At 46.4% G+C, this 16026-nt stretch overlaps 1 protein-coding gene across 1 annotated transcript in view; it reads right to left on the bottom strand.

Moving 5' to 3' along the window:
- Positions 1-16026, bottom strand: part of Liph (lipase H) — a 51116-nt gene that overhangs the window by 20073 nt on the left and 15017 nt on the right. Inside the window, exons 4-5 of the mRNA XM_076548539.1 lie at positions 10493-10594; positions 6565-6654 (exon numbers count right to left, since the gene is read on the bottom strand). Of these exons, the coding sequence (XP_076404654.1) occupies positions 6565-6654; positions 10493-10594 (192 nt within the window). The remainder of the gene's footprint in view (positions 1-6564; positions 6655-10492; positions 10595-16026) is intronic.

The raw sequence follows: 16026 nt of genomic DNA, 5'->3' as shown, positions 1-16026 counted from the left end.
TCCATGAACTCGATGTCACCGACACCAAAATGCTGTGTATAGAAACTGAGAACGTGGGAGTTCGTTCGTGTGAAGCATGAGGAGGTGGAAACAGAAAAGAAGCCCCTTTATTCCATGTGTCCGTCAGTGAAAGGGTGTGTGCAAAGCTTCATGGGTCATCAGAGTCCCTACAGGTTATTGCTAGAAAACAAATTAAGTTGAAATCCCTGAAGAGGGACAAAAGGGGCCCAGGGAGACAACCCAGATGGTAAATGCTTGCATGGGAGCCTGAGGACCCGAGACCCATAACCCACATTTTAAAAAGAGCCAGGCTTCTTGATAGCGTACACTTATAATTCCAGTACTTGGAGCCAGAGACAGGCAGATTTCCAGGCTTCACTGGCCAGCCAGGCTAGCCCAATCAGAGAACCCCAGATTAGTGAGAGACTTTATCTCAAAAAACGAGGGGTGGACCTGGTGAGGTGGCTTGGTGGGCAACAGTACTTGCTGCACAAGCCTGATAGCCTGGGTTTGATCTCCAACACTGAAAGATGAAGTCGGAGACAGGAGGATTACCTAGGAACTCACAGGCCCGCTAGCCCGGAGTACACACGTGCAGCAGAAACGAGAGAGGAAGGAATTACCTCAAACAAGGGGGAGGAGAGCCGACTCTGCAAAGTTGTCCTCTGACCTCCACGTGCACACCAAATGTGCACACACACACACACACACACACACACACACACACACACACACACACCCCACCACCACCACCAGAGGGAAAGAGAGAGAGAGAGAGAGCAATGACGATAAATAATTAGAAAGCAAGGCAAACAGCCCCAGGGAGGCTGGTGACAAGAAGGGCCCAAGGGGAGACACATGGATCTCCCTAGGAAAGGGAAACAGAAGAGATCTTGTGGGTGGTCTAGGGGCTGGTGGGTGGGGATGGGAACATGAGGGATTAGGTTGGGAGGGGTTGATGGAGGAGGAAAATACTGAAAGAGATTACTGAAAAGGGGGAGCATTTCAAGGTCAGGTAGAAACCTGGTACAAGGGAAACTCCCAGGAATCTACAAGGATGACCCCAGTTAAGACTCCTAGCAATAGAGGCTATAGAGCCTGAACTGGCCATCTTCTGAGACCAGGCAAGGTTTCTAGTGGAGGGACTGGGACACCAACCCAGCCACATAACTTTTGACCCATAGTCTGTCCTATCTATGGGATGTGCTGGGGTAAAGGTGGTGCAGAGATTGTGGGAGTTGCCAGCCAATGTCTTGTCCAACCTGAGACTCATGCCATGAGGGTCAGCCCACCCCTGACACTTCCTGGAGCTCCAGGACCCAGAGGCTGGATAGAACCAAACACAACTGGAGTGGGGGAAATGTCAATGTAATGATGCCTAATAATATTCTGTTATACTCATAGACTGATGACTCTCCAATTGTCATCAGAGACCTTTCATCCAGTAACTGATAGAAACCCACAGCCAAACATTAGGCCTAGCTCAGGGAATCCGGATGAAGGATTGTAGGAGCCGGAGAGGTCAAGGACATCACAAGAGAACCCATAGAAACAACTAACCTGGGCTCATAAAAGGTCACAGAGTCTGAACCAACAACCAAGGAACCTGCATGGGACTGACCTAGGCCCTCTACATATATGTGACAGTTGTGTAGCTTGGTCTATTTGTGGGACTCTTAATAGTGGGAGTAGGGGCTGTCCCTAATGCTTTGGCTCTTGAAAACCTATTCTTCATACTGGATTGCCTTGCTCAGCCTAAATACAAGGAGAGGGGCTTAGTCTTACTGCAACTTGATATGCCATGCTTTGTTGATACCCATAGGAGGCCTGCCCCTTTCTGAACAGAAACAGAGGAGGGAGGGAAATCTGCAGTTGGGATATAAAATAAATAAATAAATTTAATTAAAACAAAAACAAAACAAGGTAATCAACTCCTAGACCCTGTCTCAAAAAAACAACATGGATGGCTCCTGAGAATGACATCTGATGAGGATCTCTGGCCTGCAAATCCACACACCCAAAAAGTAAAACAGGAAGAAGGAAGGCCATCGGGAAAATAGGGCACTGAGGAATGACTCCAAGGAGGGCAGCGGAGGGGCAGCTTTGAAAGAGAGAGCTGGCAAGGCCAGCAGAGAAGGTGAAAGGAAATATTGATTCTGTGGGCAAGATGGGGACAAACAAAATGTCTCTCTAATGGTGTGGTGGTTTGAAGAAGAATGGCCCCCGTGAGCTCATATAGTCGGATGCTTAGTCACCAGGGAGTGGCACTATTCGAAAGCATTTGAAGGATTAAGAGGTGTGGCCATCGTGAACCCTAGAAGGAAACTCATATCTAAGCATTAATCTCCCACTAGCAAAACTGTTCTCAAGTTTCATGCTCACTCTAAAAGTGAGTGAGCTGTTGGCCAATACAACCCAGGGCCACAGACATTTTTGAGAATTCAGGGGGATAGATCAATAGGACCTGCAGACTAAGCTGGCATCTAATGCTGGTATGAGTTTGGCTGCAGTCTTATTCATTGGCCGGTATGGTAGGGACTGAGGATATGGCAGAGATCAGAATGGTGCAGCTTAGAAAAAGAAAAGAAAGAGGTGTGACCTTGTTGGGAGGAAGTGCATCTCTGCGGTGGACTTTGAGGTTTCAAAAGCCCAGAGTCTCTCTCTCTCTCTCTCTCTCTCTCTCTCTCTCTCTCTCTCTCTCTCTCTCTCTCTCTCTCTCTGACTATGGGTCAGGATATAGCTCTCAGCTACTTCTCCAGCACCACGCCTAGCTGCTGTTATGCTCCCTGCCATGAAGATAATGGACTATGCCTCTGAAACTGTAGGTAAGCCCCCAGTGAAATGTGCCAGTGGCTGTGGCCCTGTCAGAGCAACCGCAGGTGACAATTGAGGTTCAGGTGTCATCCCACCAGAAGAAACACTCTGATGGATATGTCTCACTTAAGCAAGGCTTATGAGAATACAGACTCCAGAATGTCTTTTGCTTCTGCTGTACCTTTGGTATCTGATATAATGTATATGTATATAGGGAGTCCCCCACTACCTGCATTGTAGTATGTTTATCTCATGAAAACATCCCAATCTTCTGGGTATCTATTTCTGTGTATTGCCAAGAAGATGATTCCTCCTTAAGCTGTATTGTCTATTGATACAGAGTTTTGCTGAATAAAAACAATTCTAGGATATGTTTCATAACTAAGGCCTATTGTTCCACGAGGTCTGTGAGACATTTAGGACCTGCTTTAGCTTACAGCTCAGATTTTTTTTTTTTTTCGAGACAGGGTTTCTCTGTGTAGCTTTGCGCCTTTCCTGGAGCTCACTTGGTAGCCCAGGCTGGCCTCGAACTCACAAAGATCTGCCTGCCTCTGCCTCCCAAGTGCTGGGATTAAAGGCGTGCGCCACCACGCCTGGCACAGCTCAGATTTATGATTTAGGAAAACATTTGAGTTCAGGAGCCAGGCTGCTGTGGGATGTTCTGTATATCAAATTGCTCTGATTGGTCAATAAATAAAATACTGATTGGCCAGTGGCTAGGCAGGAAGTGTAGGTGGGACTAACAGAGAGGAGAAATAAAAGAACAGGAAGGCAGAAAGAGTCACTGCCAGCCGCCGCCAGGACAAGCAGCATGTGAAGATGCTGGTAAGCCACGAGCCACATTGCAAGGTATAGATTTATGGAAATGGATTAATTTAAGCTATAAGAACAGTTAGCAAGAAGCCTGCCATGGCCATACAGTTTGTAAGCAATATAAGTCTCTGTGTTTACTTGTTTGGGTCTGAGTGGCTATGGGACTGGCGGGTGACAAAGATTTGTCCTGACTGTGGGCAAGGCAGGAAAACTCTAGCTGCACCAAGCTGGCTCAAATTCCTTTAATCTTTATGCTGAGTTATGAAGTCACAGGCTTTTGTACATCATTAGGTGAAACAAACCTTCAAAAGAGCTTTAGATTAGACCAAATGCCTTGCTAATGGGTTTTTAGGTAAACGTTTCCAATTTTTAATTCACAAGGACACACAGTTCCACTATCTGGCTAGGTTATAAATACAAAAACAGCCCAATTGTTGCTAGGTGGCAAATGATTAAGTCCTTGCATCCGTTCCTGACCCCAATTTGAAAAAATAAATTCTGACTAGTCAAGGCTATAGAAAACAATCTGACTCTGTAACCCCTGTGAGGGCTGCAATTATTCTTGGATAATTAGAAGTTATACACAGGACAAAGAATACACTCTTAAGTTTTAAGCATTTTGGTCATTAATTTCATGGAAAGTGCCTGGCTGAGTGGATATTACAAGATATACGGTACCTAGCTGTCTGAGAGATTCTGTTAGAGTTTTTAAGCAGTGGAGAGAAAGGGAACAATGGATCAATGAGACAGAACAATATGACGTGACATAAACAAGATCAGAGAATAAAGAAATGAAACCATCGAGAGAGAGTGCATGAGATTATTTCTCCCTAACCCCCTCAGATGAAAAAGTCTCAGTTTGTGCTACACCGTGGACTTTCCTTCTGCACCCTGGAAGCTGGTTCTTTGTGGGCTGTGATAGAAATGCTTTCTTTTATAAGACTTGCCTTGGTTATGGTGCCTCTTCTCAGCAACAGAACAGTGACTGACACAGGAGCTTGTGGAGGTTAAGTCTAGCTCATCTGCAATCTGAGTAGGGAGATGTTGTGTGGATCTAGAGGAGTGACCCTAGAGGAGTTTCCGGCAGTGAGGGCCAGCGAGAAGCTACCAAGCTCTCCTGGACTCAGTTCAGTAGGTCTCAGGACATCTCCAACAATGCCTCCAGACAGCCGTAGGACCACCACGGCAGGAATCTAAGGTTGTATGGCTCCAAGGGGCATTCGTGCTAGTCTCCTGGTGCCTGGGTTCTGTTCCTGCCACCAGAGTGAATTGAGAAGGACCGAATGGCAGGTGATGGCAGGGAGAGACTAAGCAAGAGTGGTCAGAGGCAGGACTCTTTCTCAGTAGATGTCACGCATGAGGTGTTACGGTGCAGCGGGAGGCTGATGATGTACAGAGATAGATGGATATCAACAGACCTGGAGCTGCTGGTGTGGTTCCAAAAAGAACTGAGCCCCAACCAGGTGGTGGTGGTGCACGCCTTTAATCCCAGCACTCAGGGTGCAAAGGCAGGCGGATCTCTGTGAGTTCAAGGCCAGCCTGGTCTACAGAGTGAGTTCCAGGACAGCCAAGGATATATAGAGAAACCTGTCTAGGAAAAAACAAAACAAAACAGGAAACAGGCCCCATGGTTGTGATGGCTTGTGGGGTGGGGCATTGAGTGCTGCTACTACATCCGTGTTCCTGTTTCCAGCGCTCGGTTTAGCCCACACAGGAGACAGTGAAGGGCAAACTGGGACCAAGAGGGCATGAGGCATCGGGGCCAAACCGGACTGAGGTAAAACCTGACAGGCCAGCACGCCTTCCTGCTCCTCAGGACCTCCTCTAGTAGATCCCATGGTGTCAGTAACAATGCAGGGGATACGTGTGATCACTCTGTCGCACAGGACAGGATTTGGATGCTCAGTCATATGGTTAAGCCAGCTTAAGTCATGTCAGCTGGATCATTTTCAAACACTTTGCTATTCCAATGTGGCCCTATACGGACGTCATTTTGTACAAACCATCGTTAGCTTTTTTCAAATGTGTGAATGTGGTATGTTAGTGTATACCATATACCAATGCGTGCAGGCTCCTGGAGGTCAGAGGCGGACACGGGGGTCCTGCTCTGTCATTCTTCACCAATTCCTTTGAGGAGACAGCGTCTCTTGATGAATATGGCCCTAGGCGGGCATCCGGAAAACCTCAGTGGTCCTCCTGCCTCTGCCTCCCACAGCCTTTCGTGTGGGTGTTGGCATCTGAGCTCGGGCCATTGGGCTTGGGCAGTGAGCATGCTTACCCCCTGGGGCAGTGAGCATGCTTAACCCCTGAGGGGCAGTGAGCATGCTTAACCCCTGGGGCAGTTCCCAAACCTCCAGAGCATCCTTGTTCTAGAAGCTTTTCAAGACGATTTTCCTTTCTCTAGCAGTGGTGAGGAATAAGTCAGAGCACTTAGGGAGGACCAGATCCTGACTCTGGCCCTCATCTCACCTTTAGGCTGCCCTCCAACTTCCTATTTGTGTTTTGTGAGATATAGTTCTGCCACCTCTGTTTTTTTTTTTTTCTTTTTTTTCCAGGCTGTCTGTTTTTCTATTCACAATGCCCATTGATAGCAGGTAATTTATGGGTTTTGTTTTTGTTTGTGTTTGTGTTTGTGAGGCAGGATCTCATGGCTGTGCTTGAACTCAGATCCTCCTGCCTCCTCCTCCCCACTGCTGGTGTTACAGGTATGTATCATCACACCTGCTAGTATCAGATAATTTTTTTTTTGGTTTTTTGAGACAGGGTTTCCCTGTGTAGCTTTGCACCTTTTCCTGGAACTAACTCGGTAACCCAGGCTGGCCTCGAACTCACAGAGATCTGACTGGCTCTGCCTCCCGAGTGCTGGGATTAAAGGCGTGCACCACCGCCCGGCTTGTATCAGATATTTTAATTTGCATTTCCACGTATGACACTTACCTCCAAATATTGTCTTTGGGCAGCCCGGTTGATCCAGTCCTCCATTCGGGTAGAAGTCTATGTGTCCTAGCGGTTCCTTGTAGCCCAGCGCTAAAAGAGAACACACAAGGCTTACACAGGGACCGTGCACATCCTGACGTTCACCTGCCTACAGGGTTAGGCAGGGACGGTGGTGTTGTGGTTGCTATCACGGCCCTGATACCATGATAAAAAGTCTTGCCCAAAGCTGTGAGCTAGTGCGTTAGAAAGCAGCAAGCAGATTGCATCAGCTGAGCACACAAAGGGTGATGGAATGGAATCCCATCTGGACTCTGGGCACTTGGCCCTGCAAGGCTGACAGAATGACCTGTTTCTTCTTTATTTTTACTCAGAGCCCTCTAATTGTCATGAGATTTCTAAACTTCTATTTGTATTATATAAATCTTCACAAAATGAAATAGGAAACAATTTTTACTTAGTGGATAAAAATCTTAAAATTTTTGGACCTGATCTAGAGATGGCTCAGTGGTTAAGAGCACTGGCTGCTCTTACAGAGGAGCTGGGCTAGGTTCCCAGCACCCGCATTGTGGCTCCCAACTTCCTCCAGTGGTTGTAACTGTTAACTCCAGTCTCAGGGGATCCAATACCTTCTTCTGGCCTCTTTGGGCACTAGGCACACATGTGGTACACAGACACACATGCAGTCAAAACACCAATACAAATAAAAATAAAAGAACAAAAATGAAAATGTTGGACCTAAGCCAGGTGTGGTGGCTCACACTTATAATCCTGCACTTAGGAGGCTTAGGCAGGGGGATTGCTATGAGCTTGAAGCCAGCTTGGGCTAAAGAGTGAGACTCTGCTTCAAACAAACAAATAAACAAAAAAACAAACACACTGGGATCTAAGACAATAAAAAAGAAACACTTTTTAAAATGGGTACCTAGAAATGTAACTACTTCATTTTCTCTAGCCATACAAACCCCAAAATAATTAGCAAATGGCTGTTATGTAGAACTGAATGGTATTGTAAAATAAAATAAAAAAAAAAGAAAATGTTTTATTAAAAGGTTAACATAGGAGCCGGGTGGCAGCGGCGCATACCTTTAATCCCAGCCTTCGGGAGGCAGAGGCAGGCAGATCTCTGTGAGTTCGAGGCAAGTTTGGTCTACAGAGTGAGTTCCAGGACAGCCAGGGCTGTTACACAGAGAAACTCTGTCTCGAAAAACCAACAAAACCAGAGAAATGCAAATCAAAACGACTCTGAGATACCACCTTACACCTGTTAGAATGGCTAAGATCAAAAACACCAATGACAACCAATGTTGGAGAGGATGTGGAGCAAAGGGAACACTCCTCCACTGTTGGTGGGAATGTAAACTTGTACAACCACTGTGGAAATCAGTATGGCGGTTTCTCAGAAAATTAGGAATCGAACTACCTCAAGACCCAGCCATCCCACTCTTGGGCATATACCCAAAGAATGCTGATACATACCATAAAGATACATGCTCAGCTATGTTCATAGCAGCACTATTTGTAATAGCCAGAACCTGGAAACAACCTAGATGCCCATCAACGGAAGAATGGATGAAAAAAATGTGGTACATATACACAATGGAGTACTACTCAGCAGAGAAAAACAATGAAAGCATGAAATTTGCAGGCAAATGGATGGAACTAGAAAAAATCATCCTGAGTGAGGTAACCCAAACCCAGAAAGACAGTTATGGTATGTACTCACTCATTGGTGGATTCTAGATATAAAATGAACAATCAGACCACAACCCATAGAACCATAGAGGCTATATATATAGCATGGAGGTCCCTAGGATGACTGTGGCATATAATCAATTTCAGTTTTACTCAATTATTGAAAAAAAATAGCCAAATGAATGGAAACACATGAACTATGAACCAAAGGCTGAGGGGCTCCCAGCTGGATCAGGCCCTCTGAATAGGTGAGACAGTTGATTGGCTTGATCAGTTTGGGAGGCATCTAGGCAGTGGGACCAAGTCCTGTGCTCATTGCATGAGTTGGCTGTTTGAAACCAGGAACTTATGCAGGGACACTTGGCTTAGTCTGGGAGGAAGGGACTGGACCTCCCTGGACTGAGTCTACCAAGTTGATCACAGTCCTCGGGGGAGGACTTGTCCTGGAGGAGGTGGGAATGGAGGGTGGGCTGGGGGTAAGGGGAGGGCGTGGGAGGGGGGAGAATAGGGGAACCCATGGCTGATATGTAGAACTGAATGGTATTGTAAAATAAAAAATATATATCACAAAAAAAAAAAAAAAAAAACCAACAAAACCAAAAAGGGTTAACATGGAACCAGGTGCGGTGGTCCACGCTTATACTCCAGTAACCAGGAGGCTGAGACAAGAAGGTTGACGGTTTATAACCAGCCTCGGCTGCACAGTGGCAGCCAACTTGGGATACACAGCCAGTCTCAGAAAAAATAAGTGTTTACATATACATATGTACATGTGTGTGTTATGTGCAGAATATTGCAGTAATTGTGATAGTAGTTTTCATATTTTGAGAGTCCAGGTGTAAGCTGGGCATCTCACACACCCTTCCCATTTTCTTAACATCTGTAACACAGCTGTGGAGAAATCAAGAGGAAGGAAGGGCAGAGGCTGGTAGGCTTCAGGGTTGACTCAGCATCACCAGAAAGAGCAAAACTCAGGGTCTGCCTCACTGTAAAACAAAATTCACTTCTCAAGAATAAAAAGCTGGGTGATGGTGGTGAACAGCTTTAATCCCAGTACTCAGGAGGCAAAGGCAGGCGGATTTCTGTGAGTTCAAGGCCAGCCTGGTCTAAAACAGCCAGAGCTACACAGAGAAACTCTGCCTCAAAAACAACAACAACAACAAAGAATAAAAAGCAAATTGTTTTCTTCTGTCCATCTTAAAATGACGCTGATGGGTTCCACCTGAGCAAGGAACAGCTTTGCGAATGCCAGGATGATAAGGCAGCTGTCCACAAAAAGACATTTTCCCCAAGATAAAGTCACTGATTGTCACACAGGAGTGCCCACGATACAGGGTCAGGGGTCGTTTTAAAAAACAAAGACTTTGTTTTGTAGTGTCTGTGTGTGTTTGGTGCACACGTGCCAGCATGAATTTGCAGGTCGGAGGACAGGCTTTGGGAGTCAGGTCTCTCCCTTGCATCAGGTGCGTTCCAGGGATCAGACTCGGTGGTCAGGCTCAGTGGCAGCATGCACCCTTATGGACTAAGCCATCTCTCAGGCCCCATGCTGGTCTGTTGCTCTTTGTTTCCTGGTGCTGGGGCATGCTACACAAATACTACCATTGAGCTACATCCTCTGCCCTGGGCCCGTGGTTTGTTAGCCAATTGTATCATAAAGAAGTATAATTGAATGAGTGCTCTGTTTTGTTCAGCCCTCCTCCCCAAGTACCCAGTTGGCTCCTCCCAGAGACATTTGGATACAGCGTTTATCTACCCTTTTTATTTTATTTTTTTTTCAACCACAGTCTTGCTATGTAGCCTGGGCACCCAATCATGAAAATCATCCCAAGCCACACCAACATGTACCAAATAGCAGATAAGAAACCGGCATGTTGAGAGGCAGAAATGATCTGGAAGATCTACAAAGAGCCAGAAGTAGGGCAGAGGTGCTCTGGGTGGGGAGACACAGCACTCTCAGCACAGGAGAATAAGAGAAAAGTCAGGCCACCCTGGAAACTGTTCATCTGAAGCCAACTGTCTATGTATAGAAAACCAGCCTGGTTTCAACTGGACTTGATCACTTTGGAAAACCGGGTAAGAGAAAGGGAAATCATGTCTGCTTCATGGTCAGGTCCTGGGCCTAGATCCCCTGTCAGTGGTGCTGGACCCCCCCTACCCTCATGGAGGAAAAGAGCATCAGGGAATGGGCGGAGGAGACTGAGCGTCTTGGGGTCAGGAATCCACAAAGGAGTGTTACCATCAGTGTCAGAGTGGATGACGTCCACGAACTGTGCATCGCTGGGATCTAATCTGTCCTCGGCAGGTTTCCCGTTGAACAAAGGGCCCGCAGGGTCAAGACCTAAAAGACAAGGCAGAACAGCTTGGCAGCCCCACTCCATGAATCACTGAAGCTGTCTTTGATCCCTCCTGGAGAGGATGGCTCACAGGCTGGCTGCAGGGCGTGCTTGGGTGAGTAACTGCTAGCATCCCGTCCTGCAGCCAGGACAACCGTCAACCCACAGTGTGGACGGTTACCCTGGCAATGGCCCTGAGAACAGCAGGCAGGCTGCATGAGGAGCCCCAGCTGGGAAAGACCCCCACAGGTGAGGTCATGGAGGGTAGAAAGGCTCCTCTGGGGAAAAAAACCGTCAGAGAGCATGAAAGAGGAAAAGGTAGCTCTGGGAATTAAACCCTTATGCATGAAGCTACACCCATCTACATCCACAGCCCTTGATTTTAAGACAAAGTCCCATCATATAGCCCAGACCGTCTTGGATTAGCTATGTAGCCCAGGCTGGCCTCTAATTGGATATTCATCTGCCCCAGTTTCATGTGGGCTACGAAATTAAAGGCATTGATTAAATTAATGACCTCTCTGGTCCTCCCCATTTTAGGGATTTCAGAAACCCTGCTCAGGTCCACTTTCATTCATTTACTCACTCATTTGAAAGACATCACAAAACCAGGAGGCAGCAGGCGGCCGGCATGATTCTGTTCTACAGGTAACGGCTCCTGAGACCCAGAGAACTCGAGCATCGTGGCCAGAGACTGGCTCCAAAGTACAGCCCCCTCCATCTGCCTTGCCCACGGTCTCTCAGCACCTAGCTGGGCCAACTCAGCAGGAAGCCACGAAACTCCCTAGAGAGCTAGGTTTGGAAGAACATGCCACACTACAGGTGAGGCAGATCAAATGCACCCCGTAATGCCTGAACTGACGTCTTGGTCTTGGTCAGTGCTGACTGGGTTTCATTACCACAGCAATGAAACACCTGGAGAATCTGGGGAGCCACCCTTGGGGTTCTGGAACCACAAAATGAGGACTTCTACAAAGCGGAGTGTGAGAAAAGCCTCAGTGACTAGAACCCTGTGCAAAGAGGGTTTCCAGGGTGTCTTCCTTGGAGGTTTAACCTCTTACTATCATTTTATGTTTAGGTTCACTTCACTCTTCTTTTAGGTGCTGGAGAACGAAGCCAGGACCTCACGCATGCTAAGCATGGAGGACATCTCCCCTTGCCGTGTTCCATACACAGTCTAAGAGACAGACAGCATCTTTGCTTCAGTTTCCTGTTTTCTTCCCTCCCAATGTCCTTGTGGTCCCTTGAAACATTTCTTCTCTCCCTCCCTCCTTTCCTCACTGCTCCACCCCCAGTCTTCTTCTGTCCTCTCCAACTGAAACTGGTGTGGGAGGGCATGAGGAAACACCCAGTCACTCAAGGACGACAGGTGCCCTAAACACAACAGCTCTTAACACGGTAGGAAAAGACTCCACAGCCTTGGAAAGAATTTACCCAGAATCCTCCCCCCCCCCCCCACCGCCCCCATCAGTCAATACCAACCACTTCCTTCGCAAAAAATAGAGTGAGTACCTTGGCTTGCAGCCTTCCATAGATCTAGATAAAACATTTAGATCGGGATATTGAGAGGGCTGGGGGTGCTAGGCACACACCAGGACTTATAAAATGAAGGTAAAATTATGGTCCAGAACGTGAACCCATATTTGTAATTGAAAGTTTCTAGCAGTCACCTAAAATGTGTGTGTTGCATGCATGTGTATATGTATATTAGTGTGTGTGTCTGTGTGTCTATGTCTGTGTGTCTGTCTGTGTCTGTGTGCACATGGAGTCCAGAGGCTGACATTGCTTGTCTTCCTTTATCCCCCTCCACTTTATATATTAATGTAAGGCTTCTCACTTGAATCCAGTCTAGTCCAGCTTGCCAGCTTGCTCCAAGGATCCTTTCTCTGCCATCCCAATGCTGGGATTATAGACAAGCCACACATATACACACACACATACACGCACATACATACACACACACACACACACACACACACACACACACACACACACACACACACCTGGCATTTATGTTGGTGCTGAGGATCTAAACTCTGGCCCACATACTTGCTCGGCAAGTGCTTTTATCTGCTGAGCCATCTCCCAGCCTAAAATGCTTTTAAAACAAAGGAGGACTTGATTTTAAGACTATGAAGGGAGCCGGAGAGAAGGCTCAGCAGTTAAGAGCACTGGCTGCTCTTCCAGAGGTCCCGAGTTCAATTCCCAGCAACCATGTGGTGGCTCACAACCATCTACGATAGGATCTGATGTCTTCTTCTGGCCTGTAGGTATACATGCAGCACACTCACACATAAAAATAAAAAATAAAAAAGAGTATGAGGACTATAAAGAGCTCAGCAGAATGCTCTTCTAAACCTGGCCCAGGTTCAGTTCACAACCAGGGGATCTGATGCCCTCTTCTGGTACCTGCACATACACGGCACTGGCATACACACACACACACACACACACACACACACAAACACACACACACACACACAAACACACACACACACACACACACACACACACACACAATTTAAAACAAAAGAACACAAGGCTGGGGACATAGCTCAGACCATAGAGTGCTTACTTTACATGCAGTGATGCCCTGGGTTCAATTCCCAACACACAAAATATTAAATTAAAAAATTTAAATTTTAGTTTGGTGTGGTGGTGCACACCTTTAAACCCCAAACTTGTGAGGCAGAGGCAAGTGGATCTTTGTGAGTTTGCTGCCAGCCTGGCCTACAAAGCGAATTCCAGGACAGCCAGGGCTACACAGAGAAACACTTGAAAAATACTTGAAAAGCAAAACAAACAAAACAAAACAAAACAAAATTAAATTTTAAACCAGACATGGGAGAACTTAAGAGGCTAAGACAGGAATATCTCAGATTCAAGGCTAGCTTGGGGGTACACGTGAGTACAAAACAAGCCTGGGCTACAGAGGCACATCCTCTCTCAAGAAGACAAAAAAGTGTGTTCTGGATGGTTCAGTGGGTAAAGGCACATGCCAGCCTGCCAGCCTGAGTTCAAACCCAGGACTTATGCAATGTAGATCTGACTCTGTAAACTGTCCTCTGACTTTTACATACATGCTCTGCCCACCCACATGCACTCACACACACATATACACAAACATAATATAAAGAAAATAAAAAACAAAAATATTCTATGTGTTTACAATTAAAACCAGTTAATATTTTAGTTAAATATTAAATGTAATAATAAATTAAATATTTGATTATTTTAGCTATAAGATAGAAAATATTATTTAAAAATTAAAAATAATAGACAAAACAAAGACCAGCCAGGTTTAGTAGATCACACTTGTAACCCCAGCACTTAGGAGACTGAGGCAGGAGGATTGCCATGAACTTAAGGCTAGCCTGAGCAGAGTGAGTTTCTAGGCCAGCCTAGGCTGCAGAGAGAAATCCTGTCTCAACCAAACAAAATAAAATGAAAATAGTGCATCTTGCTTAACCCAGTTTGTCTAAAAATTGTCATGTCAATGTAATCAATATTAAGAGTGAATTTTTTTCCTTCTAAACCTTAGTCTTCAAAAATCGGTGCATAATCTGCACTAACAGCCCATCTCAGTTTGCACTGGCTGCATTTCAAGTGTCCAGTGGCTACACTTAGCTAATGCCTACTATATTGTTTCTCGAAGGGTGCTGGCCAGACCACCTGTATCTGCTGGTTGAAAGTACAGACTCCTGATCTTGGGAAGCAACTCATAGCAGAGCCTGGGCCTGGCATACATAAGATTCAGGATTCATCCCAGTACCAAATGTATGAATGAATGTACGAATGAGTGAATGAATGAATGAACGAATGAATGAGAAGTCAAACCAAAAATATGCCTCGAGAATGGAGCACAAGGGAGGAAAATGGCAAAGGGAACAGGGTGAAGGGCCAGGCAGGGTCAGGCCCGACCTAGCCTTATCTCAAGAAATAATAGTGACTTGTGTCCTTGGGTGACAGATCACATTCCCACCCTGTGATCCAGTGAGCACACCCAGTCAAGGAAGGATACTGGGACAGAGATTTCCCCTGAGACAGGACGGGTCTACACGTGAGGCTCAGAGGTGATGAGAACTGGGGACATCATGGAGGTTGCAAATTGACTTGTGGACCAGAAGTTGAGTCCAGGTCACAGGGCAGGTCACACGGGCCTAGAGTAGCAGAAAGCCTGGTGTGGGGAATTTCCATAATTGGAGGCTGGGTCCCCTGCAGGTCACAGTAGTCGGGAGGACAGAGTGTCAAGAGGACAGAGAGAACACGGCACGTGGGCAGAACAGAACTTGGCCGAAGGGTGGACTTGGCCCAGTTCTTCCCAGCTCTGTGGTCAGTGATATCAAGTTGCAGCTTGGGATTAGTCACTACTAAGGAAATCACAGAAACCAGCAATTGCTATAAGTCAACACCCTCCACCCAACCCCACTTCAACCCAGCGTTGCAAACAAACAGTCCCATCTACCAGAAAAGGGACCCTAGAGGGCAGCCAGCCCAAGCCAGTTGCCCTTTCAAAGTATGAGGATTCTCTCTCTTTCTGTCTCTTTGTCTCTCTCTCTCTCTCTCTGTGTATGTGTGTCTCAGTCTCTGTCTCTCTCTTTCTCTCTTGTAAAGACGCATTGATTTTTAAAAATATAGTGATAATACTTTCTGAACTTTTAAAACTACTTTGATTCCCTAGGAAAGTGTAAATTAGATAACTGAGGCAGCCTTGGCCTTTGGGAAAAGTGAAGGAAAAAAAAAAAACATCTAGGACAAACTTTGGGAAGCAAAGCCAGCCAATGGGGTGAGGGAGTGGGTACTGGGGTGGTGAGGTTACTTTAAGAATTTCTAGCTGCTCCCCCAGCTGCATGACCTTGCGTGCTCTGCCCAGCAGCCAGGCAAGGTGCTCAGTCAACCTAGGGCCTTATGTCCTATGTGGTCATGTAATCTATACTCATGCGTGGTCATGTAATCTATATTCATGCGTGGTGTAGCTAATAAGCACATATGTGCATGTGCAGGGGTTGGGAGTGGGGTGGGGAACCTATAAAAGCGGGTTCCACTCATTCCTTCCCTCTTTTCCTGCACGGTCATTCCATAGGCCTATGCACACCCCTCTCTATTGCCCTAATAAACTCTTATAGTGGGTTTTGTTGTACCTTGTGGCTTTTCTCACATGGTAAACAGTGCTGCTTAATAAATAACAGTTACTGCCCCCCAAATACATGTTTTGAGTCATTTATATTTCCTCTCCTTCCACAGACTTCTATCCTACAGGCCCCCTACATTTAAAACCCTGGCATGAGGATGATTCCTGGGAAAGGTGAATGCTAAATTCCTGCAAGCTGGGGCAACCCTCGGCCCTGTGAGTAGCTGTGGAAAATTCCTAAGCTCCAGGCAAGAGGTCCAGAAAGGGAAGCTTTTCCCGTAGGGTTTGACTTGCTGCAGTTTGGGG

The sequence above is a fragment of the Peromyscus maniculatus genome, chromosome 12, assembly GCF_049852395.1.
Source record: "Peromyscus maniculatus bairdii isolate BWxNUB_F1_BW_parent chromosome 12, HU_Pman_BW_mat_3.1, whole genome shotgun sequence".
NCBI lineage: Eukaryota > Metazoa > Chordata > Mammalia > Rodentia > Cricetidae > Peromyscus > Peromyscus maniculatus.
This window is presented reverse-complemented; position numbering and strand designations above follow the sequence as displayed.